This window comes from Bufo bufo, chromosome 1 (assembly GCF_905171765.1).
Source record: "Bufo bufo chromosome 1, aBufBuf1.1, whole genome shotgun sequence".
Taxonomy (NCBI): domain Eukaryota; kingdom Metazoa; phylum Chordata; class Amphibia; order Anura; family Bufonidae; genus Bufo; species Bufo bufo.
Window position 1 is genome coordinate 171,650,197 of NC_053389.1, and position 27,142 is coordinate 171,677,338.

General features: G+C 44.5%; 1 protein-coding gene across 1 annotated transcript in view; it reads left to right on the top strand.

Moving 5' to 3' along the window:
- The first annotated feature begins 3,802 nt into the window (after nt 1-3,802).
- The window catches only part of ADAMTS15 (ADAM metallopeptidase with thrombospondin type 1 motif 15), a 60,477-nt gene continuing 37,137 nt past the window's right edge, over nt 3,803-27,142 (top strand). Inside the window, exon 1 of the mRNA XM_040432162.1 lies at nt 3,803-5,474. Within this exon, the coding sequence (XP_040288096.1) occupies nt 4,509-5,474 (966 nt within the window). The 5' untranslated portion in view covers nt 3,803-4,508. The remainder of the gene's footprint in view (nt 5,475-27,142) is intronic.

Sequence of the window (27,142 nt, forward strand, 5' to 3'; positions counted from 1 at the left end):
CGGGATACAAGTAGGTGAGGTGTTCACCTTCTTGAGTCGTGGGCGGTGGTGGGTCCTTGGAGTTGGTGGTTATGGTGGCTCTGCTGTGGTGGGGAGGGAGCCAAAGGAGGCTCTGGACTCCCCAGGTACTGGTTTAAGGTGTGATATGGCGGGTAGCAGCCCAAGTTGGTTGCCCTTGGTTACCAGTTCCTGCCTCTGAGCTGGCGTTTATCGGCTAGAGGTAATTTAACTGAGGACGAGGCCAGTTATCCGTCATTTATGGGGCTCCAAGGACCTTCCCCGTGTTGGCATTCATGGATTCTTGGTAAGGTTTTAGGGCGGGCCTTCAGGTGGGAAGGCCAAGGGTTAAGTTATGTATTTATGATATTTATTTGTATTTATGTTATTAATAAAAGGCTGCTGTGGCCATATAATCCACTTGCTGAGTCTGTCATTATTGGGGGGGGGGGGGGGGAGTGGAGTTTAAGAGGTAAGCGACTCGACAATACGCCGGTCATGTTCTTCTGTACCATCCTGTTCTTCTGTAACATCCTGTTCTTCTGTACCATCCTGTTCTTTTGTACCATCCTGTTCTTCTGTAATATCCCGTTCTTCTGTACCATCCTGTTCTTCTGTAGCATCCAGTTCTTCTGTAACATCCTGTTCTTCTGTACCATCCTGTTCTTCTGTAATGTACTGTTCTTCTGTAACATCCTGTTCTTCTGTACCATCCTGTTCTTCTGTAATGTACTGTTGTTCTGTAACATCCTGTTCTTCTGTACCATCCTGTTCTTCTGTAACATCCTGTTCTTCTGTAATGTACTGTTCTTCTGTAACATCCTGTTTTTCTGTACCATCCTGTTATTCTGTAACATCCTGTTCTTCTGTAACATCCTGTTCTTCTGTACCATCCTGTTCTTCTGTAACATCCTGTTCTTCTGTACCATCCTGTTCTTCTGTAACATCCTGTTCTTCTGTACCATCCTGTTCTTCTGTAACGTACTGTTCTTCTGTAACATCCTGTTCTTCTGTAACGTACTGTTCTTCTGTAACATCCTGTTCCCCTGTAACATCTTTTTCTTCTGTACCATCCAGTTCTTCTGTAACATCCTGTTCTTCTGTACCATCCTGTTCTTCTGTAATGTACTGTTCTTCTGTAACATCCTGTTCTTCTGTACCATCCTGTTCTTCTGTAATGTACTGTTCTTCTGTAACATCCTGTTCTTCTGTACCATCCTGTTCTTCTGTAATGTACTGTTCTTATGTAACATCCTGTTCTTCTGTAACATCATGTTCTTCTCTAATATCCTGTTATTCGATTGTTTCAGCTTATTATTCCGTTTTATTATTCTTCTCCGCCCCCCCCCCTTTTCTATACACTTCTACCCCTACAGTTTTGGGGTTACAAACGCTAAACTTTACCTATAGTGAGGTAAGTTGCTTGTGCTTTAATAAGCGATCCCACCCTCTGGGCCCCTGCGGCGAACCACTGAAGACCCCTTTTTTGCCATTGACTTTGAAAGGGAAAATTTTCAAATCGCTCCCACTCCCACAGTTTTGAATCTACACTCCCCAAACTCGGACCACATATGTAAATTTTGAGGGGACACCCCAAATTGGGCGGAGCTAGCAATGGCCAATGAAAATGTAGTGATACTCCTCCCACAGTTTTAGGAATACAATTACCAAACTTTGCACACTTGTTCCGCACATACTCGAATAGGTTGCTTGTGCTTTGTTAACCGATCCCACCCTCCGTGCCCGTTTGACGGCCTCCCGAAGACCCCATTTTTGCCATACACTTTCATTGGAAAATTGAAAACTTTTGCCACTCATGGGTCACTTAGTCATGGGGTCAACCTGAAAATTTCTGTCACATTTTGGGGACTCAAAAAAGTGGGCGGAGCCACACACAACCAATCAGATTTTCCTTATTGACTTCAATAAGAAAATTTAAATTGCTGTCATTCTCACAGTATTTAAGCCAGAATACCCAAACTTGGCACCGTGGGTCACTGGGTGACTGGGGTTAAAATTTATAAAAAATGGGCGGGGTCTACAACGGTCAATCAAATTTCAGCCATTTGTTTAAATGGGAACATTTTAAACTGCCGCTGCTCTTAGACTGTTAATGGCAGGGTCCTCAAACTTGGCACAGTTGGTCACTTCAGGACTGGGATCAAAATTAAATGGCAGAAAAAAAATTACTCACTGGGTGACTGCGGTCAAAATTTTGGAAAAGTGGGTGGAGCCTAAAACAGCTAATCAGATTTCACCTATTGACTTCAATGTAAAACTTTCAAATATTGCCATTCTCACAGTTTTAAAGCCAGAGGCCCCAATCTTGGCACAGACCATGACTGGGTGACTCGGCTTAAAATTCAGAAAACTGAGCGGAGCTTAAAACAGGCAATCAATTATTACCTAGTGCTATTCAATGGGAATATTTAAATTGCCATTCTTACACTGTAAATGGCAGGGTCTTCAAACTTGGTACATTCGGTTACTGGGTGACGGGAATTCAAATTTAAAAAGTGGGCAGAGCCAAAAGCAACCAATCAGATTTTCCCTATTGACTTCAATGAGAAAATGTAAAAAGCTGTTATTCTTACAATATGAAAGCCAGAGTCCCCAAACTGGCACCATGGGTCACTGGGTGAGTGTGGTTAGAATTTAGGACAAGTGGGTGGAGCCTTTAACAGCCAATCACATTTCAGCCATTCGTTTTATATGGGAAAATGTAAATTACTGCCGCTCTTTGACTGTTAATGGCAGGGTCCTCAAATTTGTCAGTCAGTCATTGGGTGACTTGGGTTCAAATTTTTAAAAGTGGGTGGAGCCACAAACATCCAGTCAAATTTCAAGCCAACATCCTGTGGTTTCTTCAGAAACTACACCATCTAGTTTAAACTAATGACTGTAGTACCTTTAGGTTTGTATATTACTCCCAAGGATTCACTAGCCTAGTGGAGATCCACAATGTATTTTTTTCTGATGTCTTGTTTAATTTCTTTCAATTTTCCCATGATGTCCAGCAGAGAGGCAAGTAGTCCTGAGTCGCATACCGCTTGGGGATAGGTCACAGCTATGGCTAGATATTGAGTTCAGTAGAGAGCAGGTAAGTATGCCTCCCTTACCACAGCAGCAGGATGGTAGCATGAAATCGAACTGTTTGGCCATAATGACAATTGTTATGTATAGATAAACCATGGGGAGGCTTGTAAGCCAAAGAACACCATACCAACCATGAAGCACGGGGATGAGAGCATCATGTTGTGGTGGTGCTTTACTGCAGGGACTTGTGCCCTTCACAATATAGATGGCATTATGAAGAAGGACTGTGCGTTTAGTTGCAGCTACATAGAGATCGTGCACAGTTCACCTTCCTATGCAACTGATAGATGCACATGTAGCAGAGCTCAGTTTTGTCATTGTGCATTATCTGTAGGTTTACATAGGACTGCAGGCAACAAGTACTGCATCAGCTGCACACAGGACTATAGGTAGCATTGACTGCATTATCTGTACTCAGAATTATCACTGTGTTATTTGTGGTGTTACATAGGACTGCAGATAATATATTCTGCATAGATATTACAAAGCAGGATAATGCAGCCTCGGATTGTTAAATAGCAAATTCAGCTCTGCTGTATCTGTATGTGGAGCCAAATATTTAAGCGGCATTGCTCAAAAGGGGCTGAGCTGTGGGTGGAGGTTTCTATAATTTTTGCGATAAGGCACAATGGTGTCAGGGTGCCGTCGCATGTTAAAATGAGTCACGTTGTGGCTCTGGACACTTCGGTTTTACAACTGTACTTTCATTACATCTTAAAATAAGAAACTCAGCAGAACTATAAAAAAGTGCTGCCCACTCCTGACCATCTATCTCCAGACTGGAAGAGAGGACATGACACTGGCTCAGCTATCTCATCCCCTAGGGGGGACATCCGGCAATCATCCTCTTACACAATGCAGATTCTATTGCTGGGAAATGTCTTGCAACTCTCTAACTCCAGTGTCAGGTCTAATCGCTGTAGTGGATGAAAAAGCCTCACATTTCTGCCAGTGCAAGAACATTGAGCATGGAGAGGGAGGGAGAGAACAGCTGCTCCTTAACAGATGATGTAGTTTGCTGGCTCTTTAAACCCTGCCGGCTATGGAGAAAGGGAGGCAGAGTAAATGTGTGTTAAAATGGGTGAAGGCAAGTCCAATGAGTCTTCACAGCACCTCCCAGAAAAGAAAAAAAAAAGTGTTTGCATGGGACAGGGATGTATATAAAGCCGTCCAAGAGGTTGATGCTGCATGTGAGCTGACAGGTAGCATAGCAGAGAGAGGCAGGGACAAAGGGCAGCCTGAACATCTGCACCACTGCCTCATTCTCCACCGGCAGAACTTCATTTATTGCTCATTTACACTTATTGGGCTTTGTATTTTGGCAGCTCTAGATCCATGGATTTATGATCTGCTCTTTCCCCTTTAAGTAGATTATTTCCAGTTTTTGTGCTCCTGGTAAATGAGTCACGGTCACCATGCACACACATCTGGCTGTCACCTTGCTGCTCGCTCTGGATTTGCTTCTTCTTCAAAGCACTTCTCTAGGCCACTCTCCAGATGGGGTCCTCGTCACCCCGAAAAGGTTGGATCCTGATATAAATGGAAGGCATTATTTCAAGGAAGGCAATGAACAGACCAAAGACACAGGAGTCATTTTCCAGATCTCAGCTTTTCAGGAGGATTTCTATCTGAATTTGAGCCCTGATTCTCAGTTTATTGCACCAGCTTTTTCCATGCATTTTCCTGGCGCTCACCCCAAACCATCACCAAGTGTCCGACATTGCTTCTACTCTGGAGATGTCAATTCTGACCGGGATTCATTTGCAGCACTGAGCCTCTGTGGAGGACTGCGAGGAGCTTTTGGCTACCAAGGGGTTGAGTATTTCATCAGCCCTTTGAAAAATAGTACTTTGGACCAGGTTCCAGGTAGTCAGCAGGGGCCACATCTGCTGCAGAAAAGGAGAGCAATTTTTCAGTCATCAGACACCACATCCAGGTGTGGGGTCAGCTCTGCATTGAACCACGGCATCATGGAAGCTCTGCAAAGATACAAAGGTTCCAAGCACCACAAATCTCATGTCAATGGTACCAGGCCCAGGGGTGGTCACCGATCTAGACGTTTTGCCTCTATTACCAGGTACGTGGAGACATTGGTTGTGGCTGACGAGTCCATGCTCAAGTTCCATGGAGACGACCTACAGCACTATCTACTCACCTTAATGGCCACCGCAGCCCGCTTGTACCGTCATCACAGCATCCAGAACCCCATCAATATTGCAGTGGTAAAGTTCATGGTTCTGACTGATGATGGGAAGGGTCCAAAAGTGACCACCAATGCAGCCATGACCCTGAGGAGCTTCTGTGCCTGGCAGAGGAAATGGAACAAAGTTAGTGACAAGCACCCCGAGTATTGGGACACTGCCATCCTCTTCACCAAGCAGGTGAGCGCTGATCATGTGTGAGTGCAGAGTGTGCACGGTGAGCATCTGTGGATGTATTGCTTGTGGGATATGATCAGGGTATTACGAGCCAAGAGGCATGGTAAGGAAGGGCACCTCTGCATCTTGTGTTGATATGGATTGCAGAATGTATGAACTTTTTGATTGAGGCTCAACCCCAAGAATTACACTGCAGCCAATACTGCATTGAAAGTGAAGCTATGATTTGGAGCTTCTTTGAAGATTATACAAGAGAACTATGAATGATTCCTACATGTAATCTCTACGTGTGCAGGTGGGAATAATTCTGATCGCACATCTACATCTGTGAGGCCACACACAGACTTTTTGTTCTGTTGCAGCTTCAATTTCACCTGTTGCTTAGCTTATGTGTGACTGCTTCAGTTGAACTATGACTTGCGGGCAAAATTTCACACAACTTGCACCAAGGATATGCGCTTGTGGTTGATATTTTGCCAACTAGCAGCTTGATAACAATCTCATGATAATTGGATGTACATGTGACCGTCTCACAATGCTCTAACATTAGCAGCGTGCAGGAGCCGGGAACAGCAGGCTCAGTTCTTTGGGGCTCTCACAGGGGATGTTGCAATGTGTTAATGGGCATTGCGACATTGCAAATTAGAACATTACATTAGACAACTATGCATAATACATAATAATGGCGGTGCCTCCAAACCAGATGTTCACTTCTATAGGAGACATCAGTTTGCAGCATGAGGCAGGGAGTTGCAAAGTTTCAAAGTTTGGGTTGAGAATTGGCAAATGGGAGAACCTGATTGAATAGTGTAAAAATCTACACTCAGGACTGAGCACTTATAAAAATAAGGACCCTTGCACACGACCGTATGTCCTCTGAGACATACGGTCTGTGAGCGGAATTGTCCCGGAACGGCGTTGATCGTGCGCACGGGAGCACACAGCATCATAGATCACAATGATGCTGTGGACGTCGGGCCGCCCGCGGGATTATTGTCCCACACTCATATGATATTAGTCCCGCAGGCGGCCCGACGTGCACAGCATTATTGTAATCTATGATGCTGTGTGCTCCCGTGTGCACGATCAACGCCGCTCTGAGACTTATGGCCCACTCACGGACCGTATGTCTCGGAGGTCATACAGTCGTGTGCAAGGGTCCTTATTGTCACAGTTACACGTTGACTGGGAAAACCGATGTGGAAAAGAATAGTGGGGATAATAGTTTATGGTTGACTGAACTGTAGCACCCAGTGACAGGTAGCTGCTGTAAAGGTTAAACATATCTTAGAATGCAGCAACACTGTTCTAGATGTACATAATCAGAATGTAGTTTACCTTCATATAAGCTGTCACATGACACATGAATACTGTGTTCAGGTTTGGGCACCAATACACAAGAAAGACATAGTAGAGTTGGAGGTTAATTAGATAAATTAATTTAGCAAATTTAAAGAGGTTTTCTATGCTCCTGATATTGATGACCTATCTGATTGGAGAGGATGCTGCACCCCCAGCACCCTCACCGATCAGCGGTTCCTGCACCCCCAGCACCCTCACCGATCAGCGGTTCCTGCACCCCCAGCACCCTCACCGATCAGCGGTTCCTGCACCCCCAGCACCCTCACCGATCAGCGGTTCCTGCACCCCCAGCACCCTCATCGATCAGCGGTTCCTGCACCCCCAGCACCCTCACCGATCAGCGGTTCCTGCACCCCCAGCACCCTCACCGATCAGCTGTTCCTGCACCCCCAGCACCCTCACCGGTCAGCGGTTCCTGCACCCCCAGCACCCTCACCGGTCAGCGGATCCTGCACCCCCAGCACCCTCACCGATCAGCGGTTCCTGCACCCCCAGCACCCTCACCGATCAGCGGTTCCTGCACCCCCAGCACCCTCACCGATCAGCGGTTCCTGCCCCCCCAGCACCCTCACTGATCAGCGGTTCCTGCACCCCCAGCACCCTCACCGATCAGCGGTTCCTGCACCCCCAGCACCCTCACCGATCAGCAGTTCCTGCACCCCTAGCACCCTCACCGATTAGTGGTCCCTGCACCCCCAGCACCCTCACCGATCACCTGTTCCTGCACCCCCAGCACCCTCACCGATCAGCGGTTCCTGCACCCCCAGCACCCTCACCGATCACCTGTTCCTGCACCCCCCAACACTGTGAATGAAACATGAAGCACAGCGCCGTTCCTAGTGCATACCTCCCAAGTGTCCCTCTTTTTGACCCATGTCTCTCTGTCCCTCTTTGACCCTTAAATGTCCCTCTTTTTGACCTGGGGAATTAGTGCATAAATGTGCATTAATACATTTACTAAATTGCTCCTTACTAAAGTATCTGTATGGTTTCTACCGATATATCAGACCATAACTTCTTTATTTTGTGCAATTTCTACCTCAAAATATCTATAATCTGATCATTTATGAGCTAATATTTAAATGGATATTGAAGCGCAAGAAAAAAATTGTCCCAGGGGCTCCACATGCTGTAAAAAAATAAAGGGTTTTACACTCACCTAACCGATCCCCAGCTAGTTGTGACGGGGGTCAGTAATTATGCTTTGGGCGGAGTTAGAGGCGTGCTGGCATATATTGTCCCTCTTTGCGATTTTCAAAAGTAGGGAGGTATGTTAGTGTAGTGGTCATGCTGGGTTACAGCACCTCTGCTCTCATTCACTTCAATGGGCGCTGAGCTGCAGTAACCCAGCATGACCACTACACTTTGAATGGAGCTGTGCTTCCTGTTCCATTCACATTGTTAGTTCCAGTGCTGGAGGCTGCAGGGAACAGATAATCAGTAGGGGTGCGGGGTGCTGGATCCTCATGATCGGATTTTAATCTTTAATGTTTTGAACTGAGAACAATTGTCAATTACCTTGTGCTTGTAATTGTTTTCGCTTTTTCTGGATGAATGCTCCATTGAAAGCCTCCATTGGTTTATTTGTAAATGTATAGGACCCCTTGAATGTTAACGGGATTTTCCAAGTTATTTTTATTGATGACCTATCCTCAGATTGGCGGGGGCAAGCAGGTAAACAATGCGCCTTCCCGGTGCGCACCTTCTCTTCAAACACCTAATCGGCGGTGCATGCCAGGATGTCTGACCCCCCGACAGTCTTATATTGATGACCTATCCTGAGGATAGGTTCTCAATAAAAAATAACTTGGACAACGCCTTTAATATGGTTTTTCATACGATTCCTGAGCCTTTAACTAGACAAGGTATGTAAAGGGATAGAGGGAGATACATGAATAAGAGGATTTATTCTAGTGGTAAAGACAAAAAGTTACTATTTAGAAATGTACTGAAATGAATCTGAGAGAAACCTTGGTATCTGTTCATACATGGAGGTGATCAGATACTGCTCCACGGTATGGGTCTCCATATGGTGTCCTGGTTTCAGTTATATGTGTTATGTCTTGGTTTTCTCTGTTATACCGATTGATGTGGTTGGATCGGGGATAGTCTGAAGTATGTAGGTGTGGTCACCGGTGTCATGTGACTGGCTGCAGCCACTTACATATACACACAGAAAAACACACTGCTCAGACTCGCCACCACTACTCCGCATGGGTGGGGCTGACAGCTTGTAGGTGGAGATAGGGGGAGAGAAGTTGTGTCAACCCTAATGTCTCCCACCTTCAGTAGAGCAGAGGCAGGTATATCTCAGTGCTGTATCCACTAGAGACATATGACCTACAGAAACTTTAATGCAACAAGTCCACAGGTTAAAATAGCAGAACACGTGATAGTAGTGATGGGTCCCCTTTAAGGAGGTCATAGATATATGTAGACATTTGTATTCTTGTGTTAAAACATTTACAAATGAGAATTTTTCAGGTTTTAAATGTTGATTAGTAACATCCAGAGACTAATTAATATCTAACAGGTGGAACAAACTATAGGAGGGGACCTTTGGATATTAATTGTATAATGTGAAATGTGTCCAGTTAAACATTGCTGGAGACTTTGGAGAAAGTTTCCATCCTGGAGATGGTGAATTGTTTATCTTGGCTAATCTGAACCATCATTAAGATGTATAAACTCCTCACGATTAGCCAGATAAGAGTGGACAGTGGAAAAGCTGTGACAGGGAGACTCAAGGACAAGTGGGTCAGATTAGGACATGAACCCAGATATGATTCTAGATGAATGGAGCCGGCTCCTGGCAGCTGAGGGCCTCTGATTTCCCTGATATTGAATCTGGGGTTGATGTTCTGTTCAGCCGCCTAATATGGGGGAGACACAGAAGATTCTTTAAAGGGAATGTGAGAGGCTGGAGACTGCTGTTATCTAGACAAGTGTGTGGAGACAGGGAACTTTACAACTTTGCAGTAACAGGATCCTGGAGCACAGTGAAGACGCACAGCTATGTAATACTGATACAGCGCTGACCACTGAAAAGGACTGCTCATATCGTTCAGACCCCCTAATGCCACTTGTCCAGAAACTCACCCCCAAAAACACTCCACGAATATATATTGCCCCAAATCTTCATCTTGTGGTTTATGTTTTTTTCTTTCCTACCCAGGTAACACACAAAGAGTGACAAACCTGAAGGGCCTATCCCAAATTTCATGTGGCATATAAATCTACAGTGTTAGGCTACATGCACACGACCGTTGTGTGTTTTGCAGTCCGCAAATCATGGATCCGCAAAACACGGATGGCGTCCGTGTGCGTTCCGCAATTTGCGGAACAGCACGGACAGCCTTTAATATAACTGCCTATTCTTGTCCGCAAAGCGCGAACAAGAATAGGACAGGTTATATTTTTTTTGCGGACCACGGAACGGAGCAACGGATGCGGACAGCACACGGAGTGCTGTCCACATCTTTTGCGGCCCCATAGAAGTGAATGGGTCCGCATCCGAGCCGCCAAAACTGCGGCTCGAATGAGGACCAAAACAACGGCTGTGTGCATGAGGCCTTATGTGACGTTTCATTTGCCCTGTTTTGATTCTATTGATTGTCTATAAGACTTCACTGTAGTTCTCAGTTCTGTAGACCTGAGCCGCCTGATTCCATTCATGAGCCAGTTGGCTAAGGATGAACCAAGCTGTGACTCCAATGTTAGAGGGAAGGAGTCCACCAGAGCAGGGAATTGTGGGAGAACACAGAAAAAAAGGAGTCAATTGGTAAGTGGATTGGTAAGGTGGTCAGAACCAGAATGATCAAGAGTAAGGGTCCATTCACACGTCCGTTGTTTCTTTCCTGATCTGTTCCGTTTTTTGCGGAACAGATCTGGACCAGATCTGGACCCATTCATTTTCAATGGGTCCTGAAAAAAATCAGACAGCTCAATGTCTGATTTTTTTTCAGGACCCATTGAAAATGAATGGGTCCAGATCTGGTCCAGATCTGTTCCGCAAAAAACGGAACAGATCAGGAAAGAAACAACGGACGTGTGAATGAACCCTAAATTGGGGTCATTTACAGATGCCAGTTTGGTATAAAAAAAAAGGTGCAAGCCCCCTTTTTGTGCCTTTTGATGCCCGTGCGGCAATATTTTGTTGCATGCAGTGTTTTTACGCCGTCCTCGCCACTGGGGAGGGACAGGGGTGTTTCAGGGCCTGGCCCACAGCTTTGGCAGATTCACTAATATTTGCACCTGGAAACAAGCGTAAATGTTGGTGCTCCAGGGAGTGGAGTTGTTCTTTACTCCAGGCGCACGGACTGCCGGAGGATGCACCGCATCATAAATTAGGCACATCTATCAGCAACCCAGGGGGGATTTAAAGACTGATGTTAAACGTCAGTCTTTGTAAGTGACCCCCAATGTGCGTCTATGGAAGAGCACCAATTTTCTCTTTCTCAGAACAGCTGTGAAAACCCCAAATATCAGAGAATCAAAACATTTATAATTAATTTTTCATTAAAAAAAAAGTAGATTTGGCTCTGATGGTTCCTCACATCTGGCCGAATCCTGCAGCAAATACTTTATTACATCTGTCTTCTCCTGCAGTCCCATCCCCTGCCTCTCGATGAAATGTTTCCCAGTGAGCGGTCTAAGGCTTCCCTGAGGTTCATGAAGTTCACGCAGTGTAGTTCTTGTTACCTTTCTCGTCTGTTGTCCTGGTTTGCCCTCCTATCCAGATATATCCTTGCACTGAGGAATCAAGACAAGGCGGTTCATTTCCTCTCTTCCTATACATTTCCAGACCATCTGCTTGTCTGAGATTCCCATACATCAGTGATTGTTAGTAGATGGAAGCAGCATGCTCTGCTGGGCTCTGTGACCCCTAATTTCATGATGCTGCACACAGAGGCAGCATAGAAGTGATAATAATCAGTCACAGCTCATCAAACTCTGCTCCGACCTATCACGTGGTGACATTTTCTTGGCTGCTGAGTGTTATCGCTTCTATTTAATCATTTATCAGCAACTGTTCAGTCATGTCCTATAGGCAACACTGCAGGTGTCCAGCTGAAATCTCTGAACGTTTCATGGGAAAATGGTTCAGATCGGAGCAAAAGGTTCTGATAATTCAAGTGCATCTGTCAGCAGATTTGTGCCTATGCAACTGCCTGACCTGTTACATGTGCACTTGGCAGCTGAAGGCATCTGTGTTGGTCCCGTGTTAATATGTGCCTGCTTTACTGAGAAAAGTAATGTTTTGATATATGCAAATGAGCCTCTAGGAGCAATGGGGGCGTTGTCATTACACCTAGAGGCTCTGCTCTCTCTGCAATTGCCACGTCCTCTGCACTTTGATCGACAAGTCCAGGCATTTTGATGTTTTCACTGCCTGGCCCTGTCAGAGGGTGCTGCAGCTGCAAAGAGAGCTGAGCCTCTAGGTGTAATGGTAACGCCCCTGTTGCTCCTAGAGGCTCATTTGCATATATTAAAACATCATTTTTCTCAGCAATGCGGACACATAGGAACATGGGACCGACACAGATGTCTTCAGCTGCCAGACGCACATGTAACAGGTCAGCCAGTTTCATAGGAACAAATCTGCTGACAGAAGCCCTTTAAAGGGCTTATCCATTGTGGATAACCTTATCTTGTCTATTAGGTCCCCCAGTAATGAACTGAACATGGGTTTCCTGCAACTCAGACTCAAGACAATGAGCTGTTATTATCAAGGGAAGTGGCCATTAACTGTTCATATTCTGCTGGGGAAATGAAGCACTACACTGCTCCCACTAATATCAGTAGTCAGCTGGGTTGTCGGAACCACATCTAGAATTATCCTGTTCCAGTCCTGAGATAAAAGCCTGAATTATGCACTGGTGAAGTCACTGTGTACATACAATACTTATCCTGTACTGATCCTGAGTTACATCCTGTATTATACTCCAGAGCTGCACTCTATATTCTGCTGGTGGAGTCACTGTGTACATACAATACTTATCCTGCACTGATCCTGAGTTACATCCTGTATTATACTCCAGAGCTGCACTCACTATTCTGCTGGTGGAGCCACTGTGTACATACAATACTTATCCTGCACTGATCCTGAGTTACATCCTGTATTATACTCCAGAGCTGCACTCTATATTCTGCTGGTGGAGTCACTGTGTACATACAATACTTATCCTGTACTGATCCTGAGTTATACTACAGAGCTGCACTCACTGTTCTGCTGGTGGAGTCACTGTGTACATACATTACTTATCCTGCACTGATCCTGGGTTACATCCTGTATTATACTCCAGAGCTGCACTCACTATTCTGCTGGTGGAGTCACTGTGTACATACAATACTTATCCTGCAATGATCCTGGGTTACATCCTGTATTATACTCCAGAGCTGCGCTCACTATTCTGCTGGTGGAGTCACTGTGTACATACAATACTTATCCTGTACTGATCCTGAGTTACATCCTGTATTGTACTCCAGATCTGCACTCACTATTCTGCTGGTGGTCACTGTGTACATACATTACTTATCCTGTACTGATCCTGAGTTACATCCTGTATTATACTCCAGAGCTGCACTCACTATTCTGCTGGTGGAGTCACTATGTACATACCTTACTTATCCTGTACTGATCCTAAATTACATTATCTATACTCTGGAGCTGTACACAAAGTTCTGCAGGCTTCAGGGCTGAAATCTCCCTGCTTGTTCAGTGTTTGCACAGAGCCTGACATAGGGAGAACTAACTAACCCCCGCATATTAGTTGCTCAACTAAGCTGTCTGGATCCATAACTATCTGTATGTGCCAGTGACCGAATTACATCACCGTAGCCATCTTTTTCCTGTATGGCAGTGAACCAATGCCTTGGAGACTTATCTTCTGGGGTCAGACATCTGTTCATCTCCCCATAGAATAACAAGTTATTGTCATGTTACATTTTTTGTGGGAATAAAAACTGAGATTGTGCAAGAATGTGAATGAGTCTGCGATTATGAACATTTCCCAAACAAAATTCAGCTTGAGTTCACTTGCTGCCGGATGGGATGTCATCCTGAGCACTGGTTCAACAAGTGCAATCTACCTCTAAGGCCTCTTTCACATGGGCGTCACGGATTTGGGCCGGATAAGATGCGGGTGTGTTGCGGGAAAATGCGCGATTTTTCCACGCGAGTGCAAAACATTTTAATGCGTTTTGCACGCGCGTGAGAAAAATCGGCATGTTTGGTACCCAAACCCGGACTTCACAGAAGTGTGGGTTTGGGTTAGGTGTTGTGGAGATTTTATTATTTTCCGTTATAACATGGTTATAAGGGAACATAATGGCATTCTTAATACAGAATGCTTAGTACAATAGCGCTGGAGGGGTTAAAAAAATAATAATAATTAAACTCACCTTAATCCACTTGTTCGCGCACCATGGGATGAGCGCAGTGACGTCACCACAGGTCCTTTTCCTTAAAGAAGAAGACAGAAGAGAAGCCGGGCTGCACGAACAAGTGCATTAAGGTGAGTTTAATTTTATAAATTTTTTTAACCTCTCCAGCCCTATTGTACTATGCATTCTGCATTAAGAATGCTATTATTTTCCCCTATAACCATGTTATAAGGGAAAATAATAATGATCTGGTCCCCATCCCGATCATCTCCTAGCAACCGTGCGTGAAAATCGCACCGCATCCGCACTTGCTTGAGGATGCTTGCGATTTTCACGCAGCCCCATTCATTTCTATGGGGCCTGCGTTGCGTGAAAAACGCACAAAATAGAGCATGCTGCAATTTTCACGCAATGCACAAGTGATGCGTGAAAATCACCACTCATGTGCACAGCCCCATAGAAATGAATGGGTCCGGATTCAGTGCGGGTGCAATACGTTCACCTCACGCATTCCACCCGCGTGGAAATCTCGCCCGTGTGAAAGGGGCCTAAGGCCTCGTGCACATGGCCGTTGTGCAGCTGTTCTGTGCATTGGGGACCGTGACTCTATTCCACATCTCCGAAATTGCGGACCCATTCTCTTGAATGAATTGATGCGTGGTGCATACGGACATGGCCGCCCAACGGCTGTGTGCATGAGGCCTAAGAAGTCCCCTGAAAGCACAAGCCCTTAAGTTGTTACTTCTGCATGCAACATAATATACTGTCTGCATGTCCAGAAATTCCCTGTGATCAGCTCTATTCACCAGGGAAGCTGCATCTGGATGCCCATTTACCTGCAGTGGCAAATCATTGACTAACAGGGCAGCTGTGCAACTGGCAGAGCTCTGTAGGGGGGTGGGAGTGGGGGGATTTGGCAAATTTGTGCATTACAGAGCAGATCCATCATAGCATCTCTCCTGTTATTATGTGTATGTTACATTGACATGCCACTGATCCCAGAATGGTACAGAGCTGGAATTACAGTGGGAGCGCAATCAAGTAACTTATTGGGAGCCATGTCCTGAGTACATACCGCACCGGGAGGCATCATGAGGAAGGGTTAGGAATGTGCTTAGACGTGACTGCCCCTGAATGCAACACCAGAATGATGTGTGCACGATCTTCACTTTACCTCAAGTGTTCACTAAGTGCAGGATTAGGTGGGAAGGGGAATCAGGAGACGTTCAGTTCTAGTCACTGTGCACTGCCATAACTGTATGTGTGCGCTGGAGGGACTGATGGCATTCCGTGCCAGACACAGTTCTAGTTACTTGAATTGCAGTGGCGTACACAGATATCATAGGACCCATAGCAAAACCTAGTATGCCCTCTAATGAGATTTCTGACACATTTACAACTTATTTTAATTAGGTGGAGGAATGTTTATTAAAAACAAAAAATTTCTTTGTCAGAAAAAGTGGATCAGGTGCTTTGGAAATATGACACTCCTTCTAGACACCATATTTGTCAATGCATTTACACCACACCGCTGGTATAAAACATTGATAAATACCCCTGCTTCCTTTCATATATTACAAAACTGGCTACCTACAGCCACCACTAGGGGGTGCTGACTGCATAGGAATTTATACAGTTACCATTGCATTTAGTAGAAGCCGTAAAATCTCTATGCATTGATTTCCCCCTTAGTGGCAGCTGCAGGAAAATGCTATAAATCTATGTTGGAAACAGGTAAAGCTGTTCAGCGTTGGGTCCCCCACTTACTCCAGTCCCATTGCAGCCCCATGGTCTGTCTCCATGGCAGGTACACGACTGTTCAGTTGGTGTTGGTGTTTCCATACTGATAAATGTACAGGACATCTTGTCATCTCTGTGTTGGGTTTAAAGGGCAGTCTTCTGGAAATAAAATTTCATAGTGAAAATTTCTGCAATAGATGTTGTGTGATATCTCACACCTGAGGTTTTGATACCGTTCTATTCAGTCTACATAATCCTTTGTGAGCTGCTCAGGCTGGACTCCAGGCTAAGTCTACTTTCACACTAGCGGCAGGCTGTTCACCCTGTCGTATCCGTCCTGCCGCTATTTCGCCGTGCCGCCGGACTGCCGCTCCGTCCCCATTGACTATAATGGGGACGGGGGGGGGGTGGGCGGAGCTCCGGCGCAGCACGGCGAGAGGCCACCGGAATAAAAGTACTGCATGTCCGACTTTATAGTCAATGGGAACGGAGCGGCAGTCCGGCGGCACGGCGAAATAGCGGCATGACGGATCCGACAGAGTGAACAGCCTGTCGGATCTGTCCTACCGCTAGTGTGAAAGTACCTTAATACATTTTACTTGCACTGATACATTGTAACAAATAGGATAGGGTACAGATTTCTTCTGATGAAGTGTTTAGGTCAAAGAGGATTGTATAGTCTAGATACATTATAGCAAATGCTCAGCTGTGAGAAGTATTTGGCTTGTACAAATTTTCAGGCTCTAAAGTGACTGCTGCATTCATGAACCCATGATGATCTCTTGTCTGCAGTGGTGTCTGATCAGTGTGTATATATACTCATAAGCACTTCCTTCTTGCTATATATATATATGCTGTGAACTGTGAATAGTAATGCTTTCTAGTGCAATGTTTTGTTTTTTTTCTAGTGTAATACTTTAGTTTAAATGTAGACAAGAATGTTTCTATTTATTGACAGTAAGTAGTGTAAGTAGTGAAGAGTTGAAACAGAGAGGGAAATGTATTAAATCTTAAAATGAAGTGCGCCAAAAGTATCAAAAGGCTCTTAATAAATTTGGTGCATCTTGGGTCAGCTTTAAACTAGAAAATTTAATATACGGCAAATTTGCAGCACTTTGTGCCATTTCTGGACTAAAAGATATGGAAAAAGATTAAAATTGCAGGAGCTAGCAAACAGTGGTGCATCTTTATGATTGACCCATTGACTTTAAAGGGTCAGTGTTCAGTCCAGATGTTCTCCATTCTGCACTTGGATAGCCCACGGACTGGAAAACCGTTTGTATGAATGAGCATTTTATCATGCTGGTATATACAGGGGAAACTCGAAAAATTAGAATATTGTGCAAAAGTTCATTTATTTCAGTAATGCAAATTAAAAGGAATTGCATTAATGCAGCTTAAAATTAGAATTTTGTGAAAAGGTTTAATATTCTAGGTTCAAAGTGTCACACTCTAGTCAGCTAATGAATCCATACCCCCCGAGCAAAGGGGACCTCAAAACTGTGACTTTGGGGTTTCATAAGCTGTAAGCCATAATCATCCAAATTATAACTAATAAAGGCCTGAAATATCTCGCTTTGCATGTAATGAGTCTATCTCATATATTAGTTTCACCTTTTAAGTTGGATTACTGAAATAAATTAACTTTGCACAATATAATTTTTTTTTTAGTTTAACCTGTATGGACACTGCACAGTATCACTTCTCCTGTCCAGTATACTGGGTGTAATGCTCTGTATCTGCTCTTATTCTGTATATATGGACGCTGCACAGTACCACTTCTCCTGTCCTGTATACTGAATGTAGTCCTCAGTATCTGTTCTTATTCTGTATATATGGACGCTGCACAGTACCACTTCTCTTGTCCTGTACACTGGGTGTAATTCTCAGTATCTGTTCTTATTCTGTATATATGGACACTGCACAGTACCACTTCTCCTGTCCTGTACACTGGGTGTAATCCTCAGTATCTGCTCTTATTCTGTATATATGGACACTGCACAGTACCACTTCTCCTGTCCTGTGTACTGGGTGTAATCCTCAGTATCTTCTCTTATTCTGTATATATGGACACTGCACAGTACCACTTCTCCTGTCCTTTATACTGGGTGTAATCCTCAGTATCTGCTCTTATTCTGTATATATGGACACTGCACAGTACCACTTCTCCTGTCCTGTATACTGGGTGTAATCCTCAGTATCTGCTCTTATTCTGTACCACTGTGAAATTCTCTGTCCATTGTGCACTGTATGTGACATGCACAGATGTGCCATCCTGCAGAGGAAATTCGGTTCAGGGCATTGTGCCTCCTGTGATTTGCCAGTTGGTGCAGGGGTGCAGGGATTATCGGACATCAGGCCCTGACAGCTGCGTTTTGGAGTCTGAACATTGAGCAGCTGTAATTTGTACCGGAGCTGCCTGTGTCATCCCTTCTCTCCATACAATGGGTATTACCCAGTGATTTTAGTCAGACCTCTGGGAAAGAAAACAAATGATTGTGTTCTCCAAATAGCTGCAGGCGGCAGGATCATCCTGAATCAGGAATGTCAGGAATCTGCGCTAGAAGAAGAGGATGATCCTGCGCCCTGACAATAAGCTGCCAGCACTGCTGGTGCAAGTGTCATGTCCATCGCCTGAGGATACAGCAACCAAGTCCTGAAATTTATGTGACAGACACTGGTCATTGGCACAATGTGGAATGTCCCACACAGTCCACATTGTGACACCCGCCGCCAGTTCCCACTACACTATCACCCAGCTTATATCCAGACTCCTGCACAGTATATCTACCTGGTTGTGCAGTGAAAGATGACAGGGGTATGTTGCCAAACGATTTCTCATTCAGGAGTGTGGGTAGTGACAGCCATATTTTTTTCCAGAATTGAGTAAAATTATGGTTGATGATTATGTTTTTTTCTGTCAGCTTTAAGTGCCAGTCACCACTACGGCCATCATCAACTTGACACCAACAGTTGTTTTTATACTGTCTGTGCCTTGCCAGTTATTGGACTCCCCGGTGCCCGCCGTCTCCTCATCATACAGCCGGCTGAGCTTTCATCTTGGCATAAAGCTTCACGATATACATTCAGGATTAAGTGTGGCAGCTTGGACATCAGAGGCCAAATTATTGTCACAGCAAGTGAATGTGCACTGAAGGGTAACGTCAGATGTCAGTGCCGACCCCCCGACGTGTGTGCTGAGCTCCCCAACACTAATTATTCACGTAGCCAATAGATTCTATGGTTAAAACTGGCAGCAGCACAACTGAATGGAGTCTGTTCCTGGGGCAAACCATTTAATGACATAAAAAAGATGCACAATAAAGTCTTCACCTTCTTTCATCGGATGCTGGAGTTCCTCTGTTGATTTTCCTAAATGCCACCAATGCCCTGCTGACTCAACGGCAGGGTTCCAAACCTCCTCTGACATTAACATCAGCTCAAAAACAGTGCTGGGAGCTTCATGGCATGGGTCTCGTTGGCCGAGCAGCTGCATGCAAGCCTTAAGGTCCAGTTACACAACAATTTTAGGCTTGACACGGATGGAGAAGCGTAAGGCATGCCATGACCAGACTGTGGAGCAGTGGAAACATGTTCTGTAGAGTGACAAATCACACTTCTCTATCTGGTAGACTAATGGACAAGTTTGGGTTAGTAAATGCCAGGAGAATGTTACCAGCCAATTGCTCTGTTTCAACTGTACAGTCTAGTGGTGGAGGGATAATTCTATGGGGTCATTTTTTAGGGGTTGGTCTAGGCCCCTTAGTTCCAGTGAAGGGAAATCTTAATACTTCAGCATACCAAGACATTTTGGACAATTATATTCCTTCAACTTTGTGGAAACAGTTTTCTGTTCCACAAGACTGTACCACATTGCACAAAGAAAAGTCTGTAAAGGCATGGTTGGTGAATTTGGTGTGGAAGAACTTGACTAGACTGCACAGAGCCCTGACCTCAACCTCATCTAATACCTTTGGGATGAACTACTATGAAGATTGTGAGCCAGGCCCTCTCGTCCAATATCAGTGTCTGACCTCACAAATTCTGGATGAAAGGAGAAAAAACAGACACCCTCCAAAACCTTGTAGAAAGTCTTTCCAGAAGAGTGGAAGGTATGTGAGCTGCAAAGGGGGAACCAACTCCATATTAAAATCTATGAATTTAGAAAGTGATGTCATAAAAGCTCCTGTAGGTTTGTGTATACTTTTGTCCATATAATGCATCTGTTTGATCGGAAATTGGTCTGAAATATGAGAAGAATCCGGCTTCTCCACACAATGCTGGGGTCACCTATTGTATAAGATGGAGCCCCCAAATCTTTCCTACTGCAGTTGTCAGGGGTTAAAAGAAAAGATTGCTAATTCATATGAATGAGTTTGAGCTGCAGGTTCACAGACAATAAGGGCGCTATTTCTCAAAATGAGTAGACCCTTCCTTCTAAGCTCATACAGTGGGCAAGAAGAGCCATTCACTGATCTGCTGGATCACCGTCTTTGGCTTGGCGCAGGCTTGCGTAAAGAACACTATGGATGTTTGAGTATTGTGTGGAGGAGGGTGTGATACATAATGGTGTGATCCACGCTGCTATTTAACGATCCTTTTCAACCACTAAAGTTGCTTTTTATAATTAGTCTGCAATGACTCCACACACTATGAGGTAATGTAATGGGCAGTTTGTGCTGGGAAAACATGGTTGAGGCCAACATACTGTATTATTCTAAGAATTCCTCCATCTCATTCCACTAATTCCGTCCTATAAATCCAGGATGTTCTGCAGCTCAACACTCAGTCTTGTCATCCGTTACCCCAGAGCTTAATGCTAACCCTCATTGTGGTCAGTGGGCACCCTGCCATCAGCCTGTCATCATGGACAGACGCCCTCTGTGATGCCCACTCTACTGAGAACAACAGAGGGGTCCTGCAAATTGGATGTTTTGATTGATTATAGCTACAATAGGATTTGTCTCTTTCTTCACATCAAAGATCGGTGCTGAGTGTTGTGTCATAGGGTCAAGCTGATGCTGAGAACAAGGGGTCAAGAAGCGGCCGGCATGGTTTTATCTGTACACATTACGATAACAAGGGCTCAGAATATAAAGATTCTAGTATAAAACATAGGCCCACATTTAACATTTCACCTAGACAATGCCAAAAATAGTGTCGAAATTTGGTGCATTTCTGGTGCACTGTGGTGTACCTAGTTTTAGAAAAATACATAGTGCCTAGCCTGCCAAGAAGGTGTGTCTCGGTGTGAAAGGAGCATGGTCTAAGATGCAACATGTGTCTTTCCATGTGTGAGTCCAAAGAGGGACATTTATTAAAGGTTTTACGCCCCTATTATATCATTAAACAATGTCCCAAATTATGGCGCACATCATAGTTACGCCACAATTTAGGCCTCTCGCCTGGTATGGAAAGGGGGCAGGGATTTGAGCGGCCCACTGGATTTTCTATAACCCTTAATAAATTAGGCACATCTCACTCTGGTGCACAGAGATTGAGTATGAAAATACCAGTCTTGATAAATATCCCCCAAAGTGTCTGTTCCTGCACCAAAATCAGCCTCAGCCTCCTGATTTGTGAATGTCAGACCTACAGTGAAGACTGCCTGGCAGAAAATAGGGTGCAGGTTTATAGGGGTTGTCTGAGCTAAATAAAACCTAGGTAAGCCCCTGTAAATGGTATAAAATAAGCCATAATCACCCCTTTTCTCCCCTCTGATGCTCTCCGGTCCTCCACTCTGCTGACATCACCTTTCTGGTTGAAGCAGTGACAATGCGTGCACACAGGTCACTGTGCAGCCCGTTTCTGGCCTCAGTAGTATATGGGATGTCACTGCTGAGGTCAGTGATTGCTGCAGTGATCTGTGGGCACGGATATCATGGTTTTAACCAGAAAGAAGCAGGGAGGACCGGAGAACATGGCTGGAATTGGCAGGAGAGAAAAGAGGTGATCATGAATTCTTTAAGGCTGTCCAAGTTTTTATTTAACTCGGACAACCCCTTTAAACAACAATAAGGATGCCAACTCACCTGGGAAATAATGCCGTTGGTGTGTTCAGAGAGAAATTCGAATCCCATTGCAAAAAACAGGTCTATTGTGTTGGCTGAAGTCTAGGAACTTCATTGCCATACTCTATCCTGTATAATATCCTCGCAGAGAATAACCCACTGGATTCACATAGTCAACCTGACTTGGCCTGGACTATAGTACAGTTGATTACCCTGCTGTACATGGCCACAGACCTCAGATCCTGTACCGTGTATGCAGCCGTGTAGTGTGACAACACAACAACATGGAAGGAAATTCTATCTTATAATTGTATATTTAATTGCTACAATGTAAAACATGCTTCCACAACACATTGCTGGCCTGCCCAGGGAGGTTGCAGAGCATTGCGCTGTAGGAAAAGGAGCTGCAGATTATAACACACAGAGAAAGTGCTGACAGACCTGGATGAGCGCTGAGTGACAGAGAGCTGTGCCTCAACCTGCCCATCTCGTCTTCATGTCAACTTCTTATTTTGCTTAAAAGATACAAGAGCCCCTTAAGTCAGTCAAGGGTCACAAGCAGCCCCCCCATCCTGCCACTCCCCAGCAGTATTGGAGAGAATACCATTTTAACCCTTTACAACCTGCAATCCTAGTATGTATGTGTGTGTGTGTGTGTGTGTGTATATATATATATATATATATATATACGTATATAGTACTGTATCACAGCAGCCTCCTATTGATACAGGCAGGTAGTCAAGTGCTTTAGCCTCACATATCATGACACCTGGAGACCGACCACCTACTGGGCCCAGGTTCACTGAGGTGCTGCGGCCTTGTCTGTATGAATCAGCCAGTAAATATAGAAGAGGAAGGGCCCAGTGTTCTACTTTTATACTGAGATGATTCCTGTGCAAGCAGCTTGATGTGGTCAGACATCCTTGGACAGAGCTCCTTCTCATCTTCCTGTGGTCAGTGAGCGGACAACTGTCCTTCTTGCCTTAAAGTTCTTTCCCTACAATAAGCATTGATGGTTTATCGATCAGATGTATTGTCAATGTTCCATTGGGGGATCTGACCACTGGGGATAATTTAGGGATCTGCCTAGAATGAAGCAGCTGAACAACACCAATCCCTACCTTAGTGCCTGGTCAGAGTTCCCCCACAGCCCATTCATTGTAGACATCGTTAGGGGTCCAGGAATTGGATTCCCACCAGTCAGATATTGATAAAAGATCAGATTAATATCCCCTCATGGGTTGTAATAAATTATGCTACTTTGTAATATACTTTTCGGTTCCTTGCTAGTTTTAAGAACTCAGTAAGGGAAACATTCTTGCTTAAATCCAAGGGTTGAAAACCCTTTCTGACCTCGTCCTGTTCACACAGTTAATGAATTGTTGCAATGTGTGAGCTAAACAGGGCAGCACATTAATGTCTCTTCTGCCCTGGACTCCAGACTCATCGCTCTTAACTTCACAAATGGCCCAGAGGTTTTTGTTAGTAGCCCTCCTGAGTGACTGCTCCTCTACTCTGATCATCTGTATGATGGGTCTTGGAAAGTCTAGGGTTACACGACGATCTTGGCAGCGCCAGCAAAGATCTCTGTATAGCAGTGCAACCTTTGAACTGAATAGGGTCGCAGTATGACTTGCAAGTTACTGCAACCCCAGAATCCCCAAAAATTCCAGCAGTGTTGCAATTTCTTTACGATTTTGGGGTTGTGCTGTGACCCCATTTAGTTCAATTGCTCCATTGCTGCACGGCCATCTTTGGTCATGCGACTGGTGTTGTGGCCAGATCGCCATGTAGCCCCAGCTTAAGGCTTCCTGCGCACGACCTTTTCCGTTTTGCGCTCCGCATATCGCAAAATACGGATGCAGTCCGTTTGCATCCCACAATTTTTATGGGACCCATTGTAAAAAAGCCTAATCTTGTTGGTAAAATGGACAAGAATAGGACAAGTTCTATCATTTGTGTCCCAGCCACAGAGATGCGACAGCGTGCGGATGACATCTGTGAGCTGTCCGGTTGTTTTGCAGGGTTTTTTTTTCTTTGTTATTTGTGTGGACCAAAATTTGAGGCCTCTACCTCAGCCAGGAGAGTTCACTTTCTTTCAAACTTGGCTGTATTAGAAATATTTGAATGCAGCCTCTTCTCTGATGAGACTACTCCCAACATCCAGTCATGGTGGTTGTCCCTTACTGAGAAGACGAATGTGCCTGAGCTGCAATATCCAGTGGATGGCGCTGTGCTTGGTAAGCTGCGAGGAGCTGCGGTGAGCGTAGCGGCTTCTTCATACAGCTGATTGGTTGGGGTGTCCGGAGTTGGTCCCTCACCGATCTGATATTGCTGACCTATCCTGGGGATAAGTCATCAATATCAAATTCCAAAAACCTGCAACTTGTATGGCTTAAAAAATAACCATATATAAGTAGGGGTAAGGCCATGTGTACATTTTGTTTTTGGCTTTTGTTTGATGTACGGTATACACCCAGAAAAGCTCCTGACACATACTCTTAAAGGAAGCCCCTACATTCCCATATTAAAAAAGGGACTCTGCGGAATGGAATAGTCTAGTGTGTTGCACTATTTCATCATCCTTTTTATACAGTAATCTAATGAATACTGGCCCAAAATGACACGTTTTTACTAACAAAGCACTATGGACACGTTTAGTACATACATCTGTTGCTTTCCTGGCATACATGTTAAATGTAAGCAGAACATTGAATGTGAACTCAGCCTTAGCTTTATGAATAGAGAGGGCCCATAGCATGAATGGAGCCCCCTGCTAGAGTTGATTCTTGCCATACCACCCCACCATTTCCAGAGAGTTGTTCCCTTCTCACTTGAAACCCTGTACAAGGTCACATAGTCTAGAAATAGGCTCCAGCAGAAGACAACCCCTCATAATAATTCCCTCTGGAGGGTCCAGTGTGCTGCAGTCTGACATTGGTCCATGGGGAAGTCTCCTTGCCGGCTATATCATTTGGATATATCATCCCTGTCCATAAACCAGGTTCCAGTGACATTAATCTCTATGAAATAAACATGTCACCCAGGGAAAAAAACCTCATAAACAGACAGCTGATCACATCCTTCAAGGATCATAATTCTGCTTCTATCACCTTCCAGATAATAAATCACATTTATGTCTTCTCCTATAAATTCCGGTAAATCCTATACTTTCTAAAAGGCCACCAGATAGGAGATAGAAGAGACTGAGATCAGGATGTTCTAATTACATTGTGTTGACAGCATAATGACACTTCACTGCAGGAAAATAGGATTATCCCCATCATAAAGAAACTGAGAGAGGCCTTCCCGATCTCAGTGCTGAGGACGCTAGGGGATTGAAGAGGAAGAGCATTTCTATGCAAACAGAAGATTCTCACAAATTTATTAAGATCTGCGTTTTAGACACTTGTCTTAATAAGCCCTATATGTGGCGGTGGATCGGCCGGAGTTATGAAGAGGCACAGTCTCTATATAACTTTGGCGCATCCAGCCCCAGTCTAAATGTAAGCCAGCTTCCTAACTTTCTTACATTTAGACCATTTTCTACCTGCCTAAAACAGGCATGGAAAATAATGAAATAGACGGGCCTACCGGCCCATCCCCTTCCCCGCCCATGGCCACTTTTTTACACTTGGCATGAAAGGGGAAAAGTCTAAGATTGCAGCGCAAATAACCTTTTTGCTGCAATCTGCACCAGAAATATGCCTAATATAGGCGTATTTCTGGATAATAAATGACCCCATAGTGTTACACAGGAACTCCACCAGCAGAACAGTGAGTACAGCTCTGGAGTAGAGGCTGTAGCTCAGGATCAGTAAAGGCTAAGTAATGTGTGTTCATAATGACTCTACCAGAAGAATAGTGTTGTGGAGTACTGTATAATACAGGATGTAACTCAGGATCAGTACAGAATAAGAAATGTAATATAATTTATGTACACAGTGACTCCACCAGCAGAATAGTGAGTGCAGCTCTGAAGTATAATACAGGATATAACAGTACAGGATATGTAATGTAAGGTGTGTTCATAATAACTAGACCAGCAAACAGTGAGAGCAACTCTGAAGTATAATGCAGAATGTAACCGAGGATCAGTACAGGATAAGTAACATATGTACACAGTGACTCCACCGGCAGAATAGTGAGTGCAGCTCTGGAGTATATTACAGGATTTAATTCAGGATCCATACAGGATAAGAAATGTAATATATGTAAACAGTGACTCCACCAGCAGAATAGTGAGTACAGCTCTGGAGTATAATAAAGGATATAACTCAGGATCAGTACAGGATAAGTAATATATGTTCACGGTGACTCAACCAGCAGAATATTAAGTGCAGCTCTTGAGTATAATACAAGATGTAGCCCAGGATTAGTACAGGATAAGTATTCTAATGTATATGAACAATGACTGATTGTTAATGGAGATTTTATCCCTATGGAAACTGAAGTGGGAAGCAATTTACAATGGTTGCACCAGATTTATTCTGGACTGGTGCCACTTTTGCTGTAGAATACTAGTGCACGTGTATGTCAGCCCTGAGGTGACACGAGGAAGCGTTACGGTTAAGCAGTCGATTTCCCTTTGTAAACATATTTTTAAAGCAGAAGAAAGACTGTGGTGTGGCTACTTCTCCCTGGATTGACAGTTGTGGGTCCTTAGTGGTAAGGACCTGGATCAGCGCACAGCACCTCGACATTATCCTAGCATTGAGTCGAGTGAGGTTATCGGATACCGCTGATAAAATGGGAGCAGAACATGATGCATACTATTAAATGTCAGACCACTGGACAGCAAAAGATGACTGTGAGGACGTGAATTGTTAATATGGTCAGGGGATGCGACCATGTTCCCCTCACACCGCGCCGTCCGCTCAGCTATTTCTCACACTTGGTTTATTTGCTGTCATATTCCAGCATGTTCATTTAGACTCAGGATACATTAATAATCCCAATCATTAGGTGTGTGACTGACTGTGGTGAACAATGTGTCAGTCGTACTATGCCGCATAACAGCCTCTGGTATTAATTCCTCAGTCTCACAAATGATTGTCCCTTTAAGAAACAATGGCCCCCAGCCCATACAGGTGGGTTAGTTGGCCATGTCCTGTCCTGTTTACTTAGAGGGGGGAGTGCCAGGACTTGCTGCCATACAGGAATGTATTACCG